At 40.3% G+C, this 12,649-nt stretch overlaps 1 protein-coding gene across 4 annotated transcripts in view; it reads right to left on the bottom strand.

The window, feature by feature from the left end:
* Positions 1 to 12,649, bottom strand: part of sgcd (sarcoglycan, delta (dystrophin-associated glycoprotein)) — a 428,494-nt gene that overhangs the window by 105,455 nt on the left and 310,390 nt on the right. For all 4 annotated transcript variants that reach the window (XM_084940968.1, XM_084940967.1, XM_084940965.1 and 1 more), the window contains one exon: positions 718 to 819. In XM_084940968.1, coding sequence (XP_084797094.1) covers positions 718 to 819 — 102 coding nt within the window. The remainder of the gene's footprint in view (positions 1 to 717; positions 820 to 12,649) is intronic.

Below are 12,649 nucleotides of genomic sequence, written 5' to 3'. Positions count from 1 at the left end.
TGGACAAACCTCTATGGTAAACTGATGGGAAGCTGAGCTTTCACTACTCTGAGATCTGCTGTGCTTTGTGTCGAAACAGCTAGAATGATTAGCTAAACAAGCTTCAGTGATTTAGCATCATAACAGATGGGTTTAGTTTTGCTAACCACCTTTTTAAAAGTGGGTGATGTAGAGAAGGTAGAGGAGGATTTACAGATTATTAAACAGAAGTATATAAAATGAGCTCAACCTTAAACAGTAATATTAATGTATTTAACACTGATGGGGAACATTTTTCTGAAGAAGAACTATTTTTGCTAATACTTGCACAACTTTCCATGTTACAGTTCTAGGTGTACTGCAGTGTTTTTATCATTATTGTTTCTTGTCCTAAAGGAATGGTTTGGAAAATTCCTGCACCACTTGTCATCGTCAGTCACAGCAAGGATGTACTCACTTGCTTTACTGTGTAGACTCCCATGTTAGAAGATAAATATTGTGCTCATACGACTGCTTTTTTCATGGCTCTTTCTTAAACGGTGTGCATGAATGTAGCTGTAAGGACCATTAATAGCAAAGTCACCCATGTCTGAATGACAAAGCTTCCAGTTTAACAGCTTACTGAAGGCACAAATGTTCCGTAGCTTAATCCATGTTTAAAAAAGGGTCAAATTGCAGGATGGATGTGTGCAGTACATTATGTACCATGTAAGGTGTGCATTCATGCGAGTCACTTACTGGTTTGGACTGGATTTCTTTGGCATAGAGGGGTTGGAGGAACTCAGAGTCCCCCTCCAGTTTCAGGCCCTTCTCTGTTATTCTGAGGTTTCCCATCCCATCCTGTGCAGGAGACAGACACGCTCTCAATTAGGACATTATCTTCACATACATAAGTTATTTTTATTTCTACATCCAGCCAAATTGCATTACAGCAAATACAGATCACAGATGTGAATTTCAAATGAGTAAAGTGTTGATGCTGCTGGAGCACAATCACTGCAACAATTACTGCTTGACAGTCTGGTATCAACAAACAGCACTTTGCACTCATTTAACATGAAAGTGTAATATTTGTGATTAAATATGCAAAGCCCAGGGTTCACTTTCTAGATCTGCATTTATTAAAATAACCCCAAATGATGGGAAAACACAGATCTGTGCGAGCTAAGGTGAAACAGACTCATTTTCCTAGAATCATCTGAGTCTGCATGCAGTTACATAAAAACAGCTTCACAGGATTCAAGGAGGACATACAGACGATACGGTAACACGATGAATTCAACCTTTATGTAAATTTTTTGTTCTTGTTCCAAACATCGAGTCTGAGCGTTTACACGCGCTAACCCTCTGCAGGCTGCTGTCTCCGTGTATTCTGTGCCAATATGGGGCTCAACCTTGAACAGGAGTTGCTGTGTGTGTCCAACACCTGCCACTTTATTTCTGACACCTGCAGCTTGATAACAAGCACCTGGTATTTATCTATATGGCAAGATGGCTGCGTGCGGGGGAAAAAATTAAACATCACACGCACACCTGATGGTGTGAGGAAAGATGTTATTTTGTTTCACACTCACAGAGATACAAACACTAAATACTGTACACAGAGCATATTAGACAAATTAAACTATCTCTGGGTGAGCAGCTCCTCTAATCTCTTCTAATCTTTTTTTAATGCAGTGATATTGGTTGAGACTTGACTTCAGCATTAGTATTACAAACTAAGCCATAGGCTAACATGATGTGCAGAATTCATACATACAATTGAGCAGTTTGTTTAAATATTTACAGCAAAAGGGTGTTCAGTATGTAACTGCAGCCAATGCAAACTGACCAAAATGCCTCGAAGAACTGAATATGCAAATGACATGAGGGATATTTCCATTTCCAAGCAGGATTCTGTGATTTGCATTCAATATTGTGCCAGAAATGTTAAGTTTATGCCAGGAAATAGCAGAGACAAACACTTTTAAAATTCAGATGGTCAGAAAACACATTAACCTATCAGTTTTATCGGAGACTGGTGTGTGATCTGGTTCTTCAGTGCAGGAAAGACAGTCACAAATCGCCCAAAATACAGCTGCACACTGTGCACTGCAGTGCTCCTACAGAACTTATATTTAAAACACAAGTTTAAAAAATTGAATGTGAATAGAGTCAAATTTGTTTCGCGAGTTGGCAAGACAACTTTGACCACATTACAAGCAATGCACAGACTCTATAAGCAGGCTTTGAAAACAGGAGAGAAACATTCATGTTGTAAAATTTCATCTTAATGTGGTTGGTTAAATGGTACGCATCAGTCCCACAGGTCTACAGAGCAGCCGGTGAACACCTGGCAACCCCCGGTCATCCGGTTGGCGAGTGCTGGAGGTTGTTGCTAAGCACAATGTAAGAAAGTGCTGCACCAAAACCTCAAACTTTTTGCATATAAAGTTGCTCTAGTAGAGTCAGGGAACAGTGAAAGCCAAATGAGTCTAGTTTATGTGCATTTAAAACTTTGTTAAAATAGATTGTTTGTGTATGTGTGAATGTCTTAAATAATCAGGTCACATCTTATCTTAATGATCTTGTAGTACCACATCACCTCATTAGAGCACTTTGCTCTCGCACTGCAGGCCTACTTGTTGTTCCTAGAGTATTTAAAAGTAGAATGGGAGGCAGAGCCTTCAGTTTTCAGGCCCCTCTTCTGTGGAACCAGCTTCCAGTTTGGATTCAGAAGACAGACACTATCTCTACTTTTAAGATTAGGCTTAAAACCTTCCTAAACAAAGACCCACAGTTGAAACTGCATTTTGTTTTCTTATATTAAGATATTGCAGAGATACTAAATGTGTAGTTAAAGACAGACAGAAGACAGACAGGGGAGTTTCACTTGTCCCGTCCACTTAAAGTGGATCAAAGCGAGCTGCACGTGTCTCACCACTTAAATGAGTTTGACATCGCTGTGATAGTTTGAATGTAGCGTTACGCAGTGATGCTGTAGGACTACATGTGCTCATGCAAAATCTTTCTGGAAGCCACAAACATAAACTCATTAACAGTTGTGCAATTACTGCAAAGCTCCTTCCTAAACCAGTGGTGAGAGATTCCTAACTTAACGACAGCACGTGTGGAGTCGCCAGCAGCTGAACACCTGCTGCTTCTGTCACCCCAACCGGTCGCAGCAGATGGCCCCGCCCCTCCCTGAGCCTGGTTCTGCTGGAGGTTTCTTCCTGTTAAAAGAGAGATTTTCTTTCCCACTGTTGCCAAAGTGCTTGCTCATAGGGGGTCATATGATTGTTGGGTTTTTCTCTGTATGTATTATTCTAGGGTCTACCTTACAATATAAAACACCTTGAGGCGACTGTTGTTGTGATTTGACGCTATATAAATAAAATGGAATTGAATGTGTGGAGAACACAAGAAAGAATGTTCAATACCAAAGTATTACAGAGGGAAGTCTGACTTCTTTAAATAACAAGCTAACGGAAATCTTAAACTAAAACTCGCCAGTCCAGAGTAAAAATTCGTTTTAGTGTCGACTCTTTCAGGATCCAAGAAACAAGTTCAGATTGTCCCACTCTCGAAGTCCATTTACGAAACCTGCACCCACAAATGCTCATGGATACGAAACACTTGACTGGTAAATTAAGCAAGTTAAGGTGGCACAGGGCGAATACTTTACATTCTCAACAGAATCTGTGCAAACATATCTGCAAAAGTGAAATTACAAGAAATTAGTCACAAAGCAAATTCTCAAGTGCTTCGAAGGAGCACAAAATACTGTCAAGGTATCTGAAACTAAACCACATCTGTTACAGTTCATCGTTCTCCTTCCGTCAGATTGTTATAAATACAACAGAAGTTGCCAATCATTCGAAGGTATTGCAGCCGGGTTACAGAGGCTTCTGTTGCCTCCACCTGTCTACAAAGCAGAGACCAAAGGATATTAGCCATTGAAGATAAGAGGAGATTTGGTGAGAGATCTGCTATTGAGCTGCTTTGATTCAAACACAACGGGCTCAGCTGACCCTTCACTTTCCATCCAGTCATTATATATATTATATGAGATTACTCACTGGATTGTCTCCAGATAAGAGGCGTCAGTGTGATAGTGAAATAAAGAAAAGAGAGAAAAAAGCCAGCTATCTGCTCATGTGATCTCCTCCTGCAAAGACTCTTCCTTTTGTTTTCCCTCCGTCTTTTGATCCCCGGTTCCAACGAGCAAATGGAGATCAGGACCCTTGAAATCCCAAAGTAACTGAGGATGGTTTGCAAGCCTCCTCCATGTAATCCGTCCCCCCGCTGTGCAAAACGTATTAAAATTCTGGCACCGCTGCAGAAACGAAGAGGTGAGTCCTGGACGTGTCACGACTGCGAATTATCCCCTGGTGGAAATCAGCGGGGCCGTTAGCAAAGGCCCACAGATGTCATTTAAACTCAATTTCTGAAACTTTCATGACGAAAGCCAACGGTAAGAAATAAGATGTGTTTATTTTCTGTCTTCTACATTTTTCAGGAGCACAGGTACTCTAAGAAAGAGGTAACCAGAGATTCATGCGATGCATGTTTACTGAAATGTCCAGCAGGGGTTTGGCCCAGCAGAAGGTTTAAAATCCCTGAAGATGCATAAAGCTTAAAAATGTTGTGCTTCAGACAGTTCAGAATCTCTGTTTCTACATTTCATACATTTTCTCCTCTGCTGAGATATCAGAATACACTCTCTCAGTAGGCCGACATTTAGATAAACAACTTACATGGATTTGCTTCTTTAAAACACAATGGTTGAATGTTGAGGTTCAGAAAAATCCAAACTTAATTATGGGATAAAATAATCAAATAAACTGACTCTGATGGAACTTTTGGCTTCATCAGAAATGAATGTAAAGTCCATTCAAGAGCCAGTAATAATACTGCAGCCTCGCTTCTGTCAGTCTGCCCCAGGGCAGCTGTGGCTACAACTGTAGCTTGCCTCCACCAGTGTGTGAATGTGTGTGTGCATGGGTGGATGACTGGGTGTGTAAAGCGCTTTGGGGTCCCTAGGCGGGACTAGTAAAAGCGCTATACAAATACAGGCCATTTACCAATTATAGTCCCTAATACAGTCAGAAAGGGGGATGAAACAGTAAGTGTTTACCAAGCATACAGTGGCCCCTGATTCCACAGCCTGGTTTCAATGAGGTTCAGCAAAGCTGGAGGATTTCTAAACAGTGATTTCCTTCTTTTATATATGTTATGTTGAGAACATAAATTAATCTTGTGGGAAGATTGGATACAATTTTGTGTAATTCAGTTTAGTTGTATTTGCATAGCGCCAAAGCAAACAACAGTTGCCACAAAGTGCTAATGTTAGCTGTTTGGCTAGTTAACAGCTACGAATCATTTGTAGACAGGTTACAACTTGGTGTTGTGACATAGTTTAGCATTTATGCATATTCAATTCTTGTATTAAGTAAAGAAGAATTGGACACTATGTGCAGTCTAAGGCTAAATAAGTTATAAAAGTTGATAAAATGTGGCAGCTAGTGCTGGTAAGCCCTGTTATATCATCACAGCATGGTTCTATTAAAATTCACACCCTATACAAGGAAGTATGCAGTAACATGTACTATGTGGACATGTCCAAAGAGAAGTATCCCAGTGAGACACAGTATCAGAATCATTACAGCTGCAGAGGGAGATAGGGGTCGCTAAACAAACCGTTTAATACGAGTATGTTTATGTATTAGTTTGCTATCAGTCTCAGCACCACAGAGAGACTAAAAGCTGGGGCTGAGTTTGAAATCAGTTCCTTTTTATTCTACACTACACCACATTGGCTGCTTCTAAATGTAAAATACATGCTTTATCCATAGCATATGCACTACCCACACTTCAGGATTTGCATCCTATAGCTGTGACTTAAACAAACAGACCTTTCAGTGATGCCAAATGATAATGATTAATAATCTCCATAGATGCTCTGTGTAGATAAAACTTTTATTTTGCACTAAAATTACATTAAAATCAATGAGAAAAGAAATAACTTTGAACGTAACCTCGTCTCGACTCTTTCAGGGGGAACAAGAGACACAAAATCCTCAGTCTGTGTTCGTGACTCTGCTTTCGTTGTTTCAATTCAAGCCAAGTATTCTGCAAATGACAAAGTCTCCCTGCTGCCACTGTTTTAACCAAGCAGTTTTAATGGTTCACATTATGGATGAAAGACTCCAAGCTGTCATAGCTGTGATACAAGAACTGCAATATTTAGGACAAAAGCAACAATTTAAATTTCAGACGTATTTTTGGATATATGAAGCCGCACTGACGAGGTGACTCAGGTGGTTATCTGTGCAGCCATGTTCGTGACATCATTCTTTCTATAAGTTGGAAGTTGAAATCTAATTCTTCACCTTTCTGAAAAACTGCAGTTCGACTCGCCTCACCTTTTCCTTTTTTATTCTCCGCAGTGAGCAGTGCACTGCAGCCGGCACAGCGAGCCATGAATAATTCAGGATGGCTCTGACCAGGACAGAGGCCTCTGAACACTCAGGTGTGCCTTCTTACCTCTTCTCTCCTACCCTCTACCCTCGTCTCCCATTGTTCTCTTCTTTGTTGCGATTCGCAGTTTGACATTAATCATCTTCTTGCAATCCTGCCCCTTGCTCAGGCCCTGTGCTGATCATCCTGTTTGTCCTGATCATCATCTCTGGCTACGTGGTTTTTCCCGGCCCCTGCCTGCCACTCTTTTATTTTTACTGCCACTCGATATTTCTACCTGAACAGCAATAATACATTTTCTTCCATTACATCCATTCATTCTCTTCACCTCTGTCCCTCCTTGTCTGCCGCTTGAACTGAAAGGTGCTGCTACTCAGGCGGCATGAAATCTAAAGTAGCCTGCTGTCAGAGCAAAACGAACAGAGCAGATTATGACACGATTCAGACGGCAGCCATTGCTTTGACAATAACGCCTAAACTGTTCAATAACACTGAGAATATCACTAAGAATACTCAGCATCTATAATTTTATCTCAGAGCTGCTGCTGTTGACTATTTAAATGCTATTTAATGTGCACCAACAGCCTTCACAGTACGACTGCTTATTTTTTTATTCAGTGTCCAGATATTTTTGCTTCCATCATCAAGTCATCACCCTGAAGCCAACCAAAATATGCTCTCCATGTTCACGGCTCTTGGTCATCAGTAGCTTTTTGGGGAATGTGCAGCAAAAACTATGTAATTAAAGCAAAACATCAGTAAAACAATGATCGGCTCCATGTGCCAGCAACATGAAATGCATTTCTAATGCACCCTTTCCAAATCAAATGGAGAGAATTCAAGATACTCAGTGGAGAGCACCAGTTTAGGAGAAGCTTTTGACACATTTCTATGTTAATATTTTAGCAGTAGATCGGCATTTTGTGAGCAATTTTATGCCCAATAAACAAGCCTGTCATCCATCGGAGGATCTGCCAGTCCTACTTTATTCTCAAAAGACCACAAGCAGCTCGACAGCAACGTTACCATCAGCTACCATTATTGCCAAATCCAAAGGAGCTACACGCTGTTGGCTCAATGCATTTTGCTTCTCTGGGGTCTGAAAGCCACCACTCGCCTGTATTTGATGCAATCTATAATCAATGGTATACTGTAACTGTGTGATCAGTGAGATTTTAAAAAAGGTAAATTGATTAAATTTATATATAGTAATACCATTTTAACAGTAAGATTTAATAAAAACTCATTATAGTAATAATAAGTTTTCTTTCTTTCTAAGTTAGATGTCAAAACCCATATTTCAGCTATGATCACAAATTAACAGCAGAGTGCAGTTAACAACAGTACATTTGCATTGCAGCAGTGTTTGACCACATTTATAGGTAATTTCATTGTTTTCGTGCATAAAAAAAAACTTATTTAAAAAATAACAGACAGCTAACGTTGATTAGGGTTGTGATGTTAACGTTAACATTAATTTTAGTAACTTATTTTTATTTTCTGGTATCCAGACTACAGATTTTTTTTCCCTTTTACACTGCAGGTCTCTTATTGAAAAAGAGTCATTAAGAGTGAAAGCTGGGGTTGGGTTACAAAGCAGCTTGCAGAGGCTGCAGGATCCCTGAGAAGACTAAACCAACTAAACGAAATGTGAGATTTGGCAGAACTGGTGTTAAGATTAGCTGTTGAATGCCTTGAATGGGTTCAACTTCACACACACATTTGTTATTTAAAAATCATGTAAGTATAAAATGTAGGAAGAGTAAAATCAAAGCTCTCAATCATAACATCGAATCAGTGTTCTCAGAAGTTAAACCAGGTGAGCTGCAGGAATATTTGCCTACATTTCAGATAGACCTGCCCATCAATTTATGCTGTTTAAACTGTCGGTGGCAGCCTTTAGCTCTTAGCCTGTGTCTTATTTCCCTTACTTTTGTGAGGCCGTGACAGATTTGTATATAACTCATCAGACATATACCGAGCTCCCTCCGTGTCCAGGACTCTCCTTATCTTAATCCCTTTTTTTGCTCTTTGTTCCTTTCTCTCTCCACAGCATTTGCTGCAATAAGGACTAAACTGATCTCCACTGTCACCTCCCCACAAGCTTGATAGTTATTGAGAATATATTGTTTTTCGTGCGTGTTTACTTGTTTCATTGAGAATGTGTGCTGGACCTGTGTTGGTGTATAAGCGCAGGAAGAAATGTCTGTCTTGCAAATAACATTTGTGCCTCCACTTCCTTGTCTTATTCTCCAGATTTATTTGGCCCAGCTGTGTGCTACAGCAGAGACAGAGAGGGGTTGATGACAAGGAAGGGGGAGAGGAGCAGCGAGGAGCACCGGCACATATAAAGACTGATGTAACACTGGATCTTCTCTCTGCTCATATCTGTCCTCTTATCTGTATCCTATCTCTCTATCCATACCATCTCTCTCGGTCTGTCGTGCTCCTGCTTCTCCTTCACCGAAGCAGATGTCTTCAAAGAGCCAGTAGTCGCTGCTGTCAATAATGTGGAGCTCTTGGCCTATTATTGAGCGTCTGCATCGATATGCATCAAGCCACCACCCGAGGCTAAAGCAAATATAGCCGTCTCTGGGGGAAATACTACAAGGAGTGAGACTTTTTGTATACCACCGAGCTAATCACACTTCTGCATGCTTAAAAGTAAAAGCTGCGTTTGAATACTCCTACACAGGACAAGTTATTCTGGGATCAAGTGCTGCACAGTTCAATGCTACACTTGAAGAAAACTAGGCCCATAATAAAGACAATAAGATGCATTGCCAGAGGGTACGTTAATGTAGGTGGATACTTTATTTTTCTGTTTTCAATAAACAGAAAATATAAACTCTTCTTTTATTCTCACGGAGTGTGAAGAGCAAACATCAGGAGCTGTGAAATACAGAAACACTTGTCCTGTACATGTATACAGTAGGTGCTCTCCTCTGCCTACAAACAGGATCAGAAGTCAGTGACAAACAACAACCCAGTAAGATAGAACTTGGGTAACTGGATCTAACTAAGCTCCAACAAAGAGGCTTTTTAAAATCTTTTTGGCTAAATGTAACCTCACTACATTTGGTGTGGTATGTTCTTTGTCTCCACTAATACTTCAGTTAAATTCTCCATTTAGAGCCTGAGGTTTTAAACTGGATACACTTAAATTATTTGGTAATTCTACATCGGCATAAGGTATGAACATGAATAGTCATTCGTCTCTCTGAGCTAGCCCTGCGATGCACTGTAACCTGTCCTGGTGTACCCAGCATCTTTCCCATGACAGGTGGGATAGCTTCCAGCCACCCCCAGGACCCTGAATTAGATAAGCAGTTGAGGGAATGGATTGATAGATTGTAGGCAGAGGATGCCAGCTACACTTCTATCAGTACTACTACTGGGTTGGACTCCCTTTTGCTTTCAGAACTGCCTTTAATCTTTTTGGCATAGATCTAACAAGGTGTTGGAAACATTCCTCTTGATGGCATCACACAGTCCTTGCATGCTTCATGTTGTTTACACCACATTCTGACCCTACCATCTGAATGTTGCTGCAGAAATTGAGATTCATCAGACGAGGCAATACTTCTTCCAGTTTGGTGAAGCCGTGTGAACTGTAGCCCACATTTCCTGTTCTTTGTTGATATAGGTAGAAACCATTCAGGTCTCCTGCTGCTGTAAACCATCTGCTTATAGGTTTGATGTGTTGTGGGTTGATGGTTCCTTTTCTGCGTCTTGGTTGTAATGAGTTCGTTGTTTGAGTTATTGTTGCCTTCAGATTGGTTTGAAGCAGTTTGACCATTTTCTGCAGTAGAAATATTTTCATCATTTGGACCATGGTCGTGTGGGAAAATCCCAGCATATCAGCAGTTTCCGCAATATTCACAGTAGACTGTCTGACACCAACAACCAGCCACAATCAGAGCCACAAAAATCACCTTTCTTCCACATTCTGATGCTCAGCTTGAACTTTAACGTCAGGTTGTTTGGCCTTTTCTACGTGCGTGTGACTGGCTAATTAGATATTTGCATTAGTAAGCAGTAGAATATGTGTAATAAAGACTAATAAAGTGCCTGATGAGTGTACAAATCACCACTGATAACAGCTGAAAACTACCACTTAATGGGCTGATAACCTTTGAAACGAGTGCAAAGGCAGGTCATTGGTATAAACAAAGCAAAGCTCACAAGCAGACTGTTAGTTACACAATCCAAGTTCAGAAGGCGGATCTGAAGGACCCACAGTAATGGCAGCAGAAAGAGATCAAACTTGGAGTCTAATATTAATGCAAGTTTGTGTAAGTGCATTTGCTCCCATAAGGCAAAAATAATAACATTGGTTCCTCTTCACAGGGCGTCTTGTGTAAGGTTAAACCTGACAAAAACAGGGTACCTGGGCGTGAGGAGTGGGTCATCAACTAATTGTAAGCTCTGTGTTTTGATCCCCAGCTTCAGGACATTGACTAATAAATAGATGCACTGGGATCAATTTTTCCCTCGATGCGTCCATTTATGTGCACAAATGTGTGCATAACAGATAAAGTGCTGTATGCACAGAACAAAGCGCCCTATGAATGCGTGCATGAATAGGTGAATTTGGCTTGAAGTGTGAAGTGCTTTAAGCGGTCGATAAGAGAAGTGCTATACAAATACATTCCATTTACCTTATCAGTGTTTGTTTGCCGTAACCACAGTTTTTCTCTGGCCTTAATCAAACTGGACTTTCCATTTGCCAATAAAGTAGAAAGATTACACTACAAACAAAAACTTTGGCCATCAGAACAATCTGAAAGATGCTATGTTCACAGTATTTTCTGCACACACAGCAGCAGTGGCTTCAAATAATCGACTGACCCGAAACTGACTGTGGCAGCAAAGATACACAGGTTGAGTCCTCCCATTTCAGGGCAAATCAGGCTGCATTTCTTGGCTCCATCAGAAGAGGCCTTTGAAACAGGACTTCAGACAATCTAGCCCCTGAGCAGGGACGCAGCAAGAGACAAAACAAACCCTTTCATGAATTTGTTACACTCAGGGTGAAAACGGTAAAAGCCCAACAAATCTGAGCTACAGGTTCTCGGGAACTTATACTGTCCACCACAATATGCTGAAACCTTGTCTGCACAGGCTGCTTTGGCCATAGTCCTTGTTTAGTATTTATTTTTCATTACATAGCTGCCTGTGTAAACCATGTCCTTCAGGTGGAATTTGAGTCTTAATTCTTTACTTAATTCCACATCGGCTAATAATAATAAATATCTCAAATGTGAAACCGCAAAGCATTCTTGCTTCAGGGATACGCTTTTCTCATCAATTTCTAATGTGACGAACAACAAAATCCCACAAACTAGGTGAGGGGACAAATGTCACAATCACACTTCCAGAGGAAAAGTTTGAAGTCTGGTCACAATCCGCTTTTTTAGACTTCATTTTACTTTTCATTTTGACTCTGTACCCCACCTCTCACCCTGACAGTTGAGAAAGGCTTCAGTGGTTAACTGGATGGACAGTTAGATGGATGGATTGTAGGTAGAGGTGGATATTCCCAGACACCTCAGTATATATCATCACATTACTTCACTAACGATGACATTATTGTGATTTTTTACATTTTGCAATATGCTGAGTAATGCAATAACATTTATTTATTCCCTTTTTTCAACTGCTAATTATATCCTCAACACTAAAATTTGTTCAATTCAATATATTAACTTATCTCAGTTCAGCTAGTTTAACCTCCTAAGACCTGAACTCTTTCATGCCATGCATTTTGAATTTTTCTTTGCTATATGGGTTGATTGGGACCTGATGAATGTAAAAACAAAGAGTTATCAGATTTTTTTTTTACCTAAGTTTTGTTTCTGAGAAAAATGAGATCCACATATGAGGACATTCGTTTTAAATTTTGATAGAACAGTGGCAGTATTATGTCCTTGCAAGTGGATATCAGGCCCTAGTAGAGAAAATTAAGTATTTTGGTCTAGACGTCCCAAAATGTGATGTCCACATATGTGGACGCCAGGTCCTAGGAGGTTAAAGCAGATTAACACTGTGATTCAAACCTGCTATAATGTTGTCATAAGACAGAGTCACTCTGTCTGCGATTGAATGGGGTCAAGCTGGCACTCACACGCAACCTGTTTCTGATAATTCAGCTATTAACTGTGAAAAATCACATATGTATACATATTCAGATAGACTACTCTATATAACT

This window comes from Perissodus microlepis, chromosome 10 (genome assembly GCF_051167445.1).
Source record: "Perissodus microlepis isolate ML-2025 ecotype Zambia chromosome 10, ASM5116744v1, whole genome shotgun sequence".
NCBI lineage: Eukaryota > Metazoa > Chordata > Actinopteri > Cichliformes > Cichlidae > Perissodus > Perissodus microlepis.
Note: the sequence above shows the minus strand (reverse complement) of the source record. Positions and strands in the feature narration are given on the sequence as shown.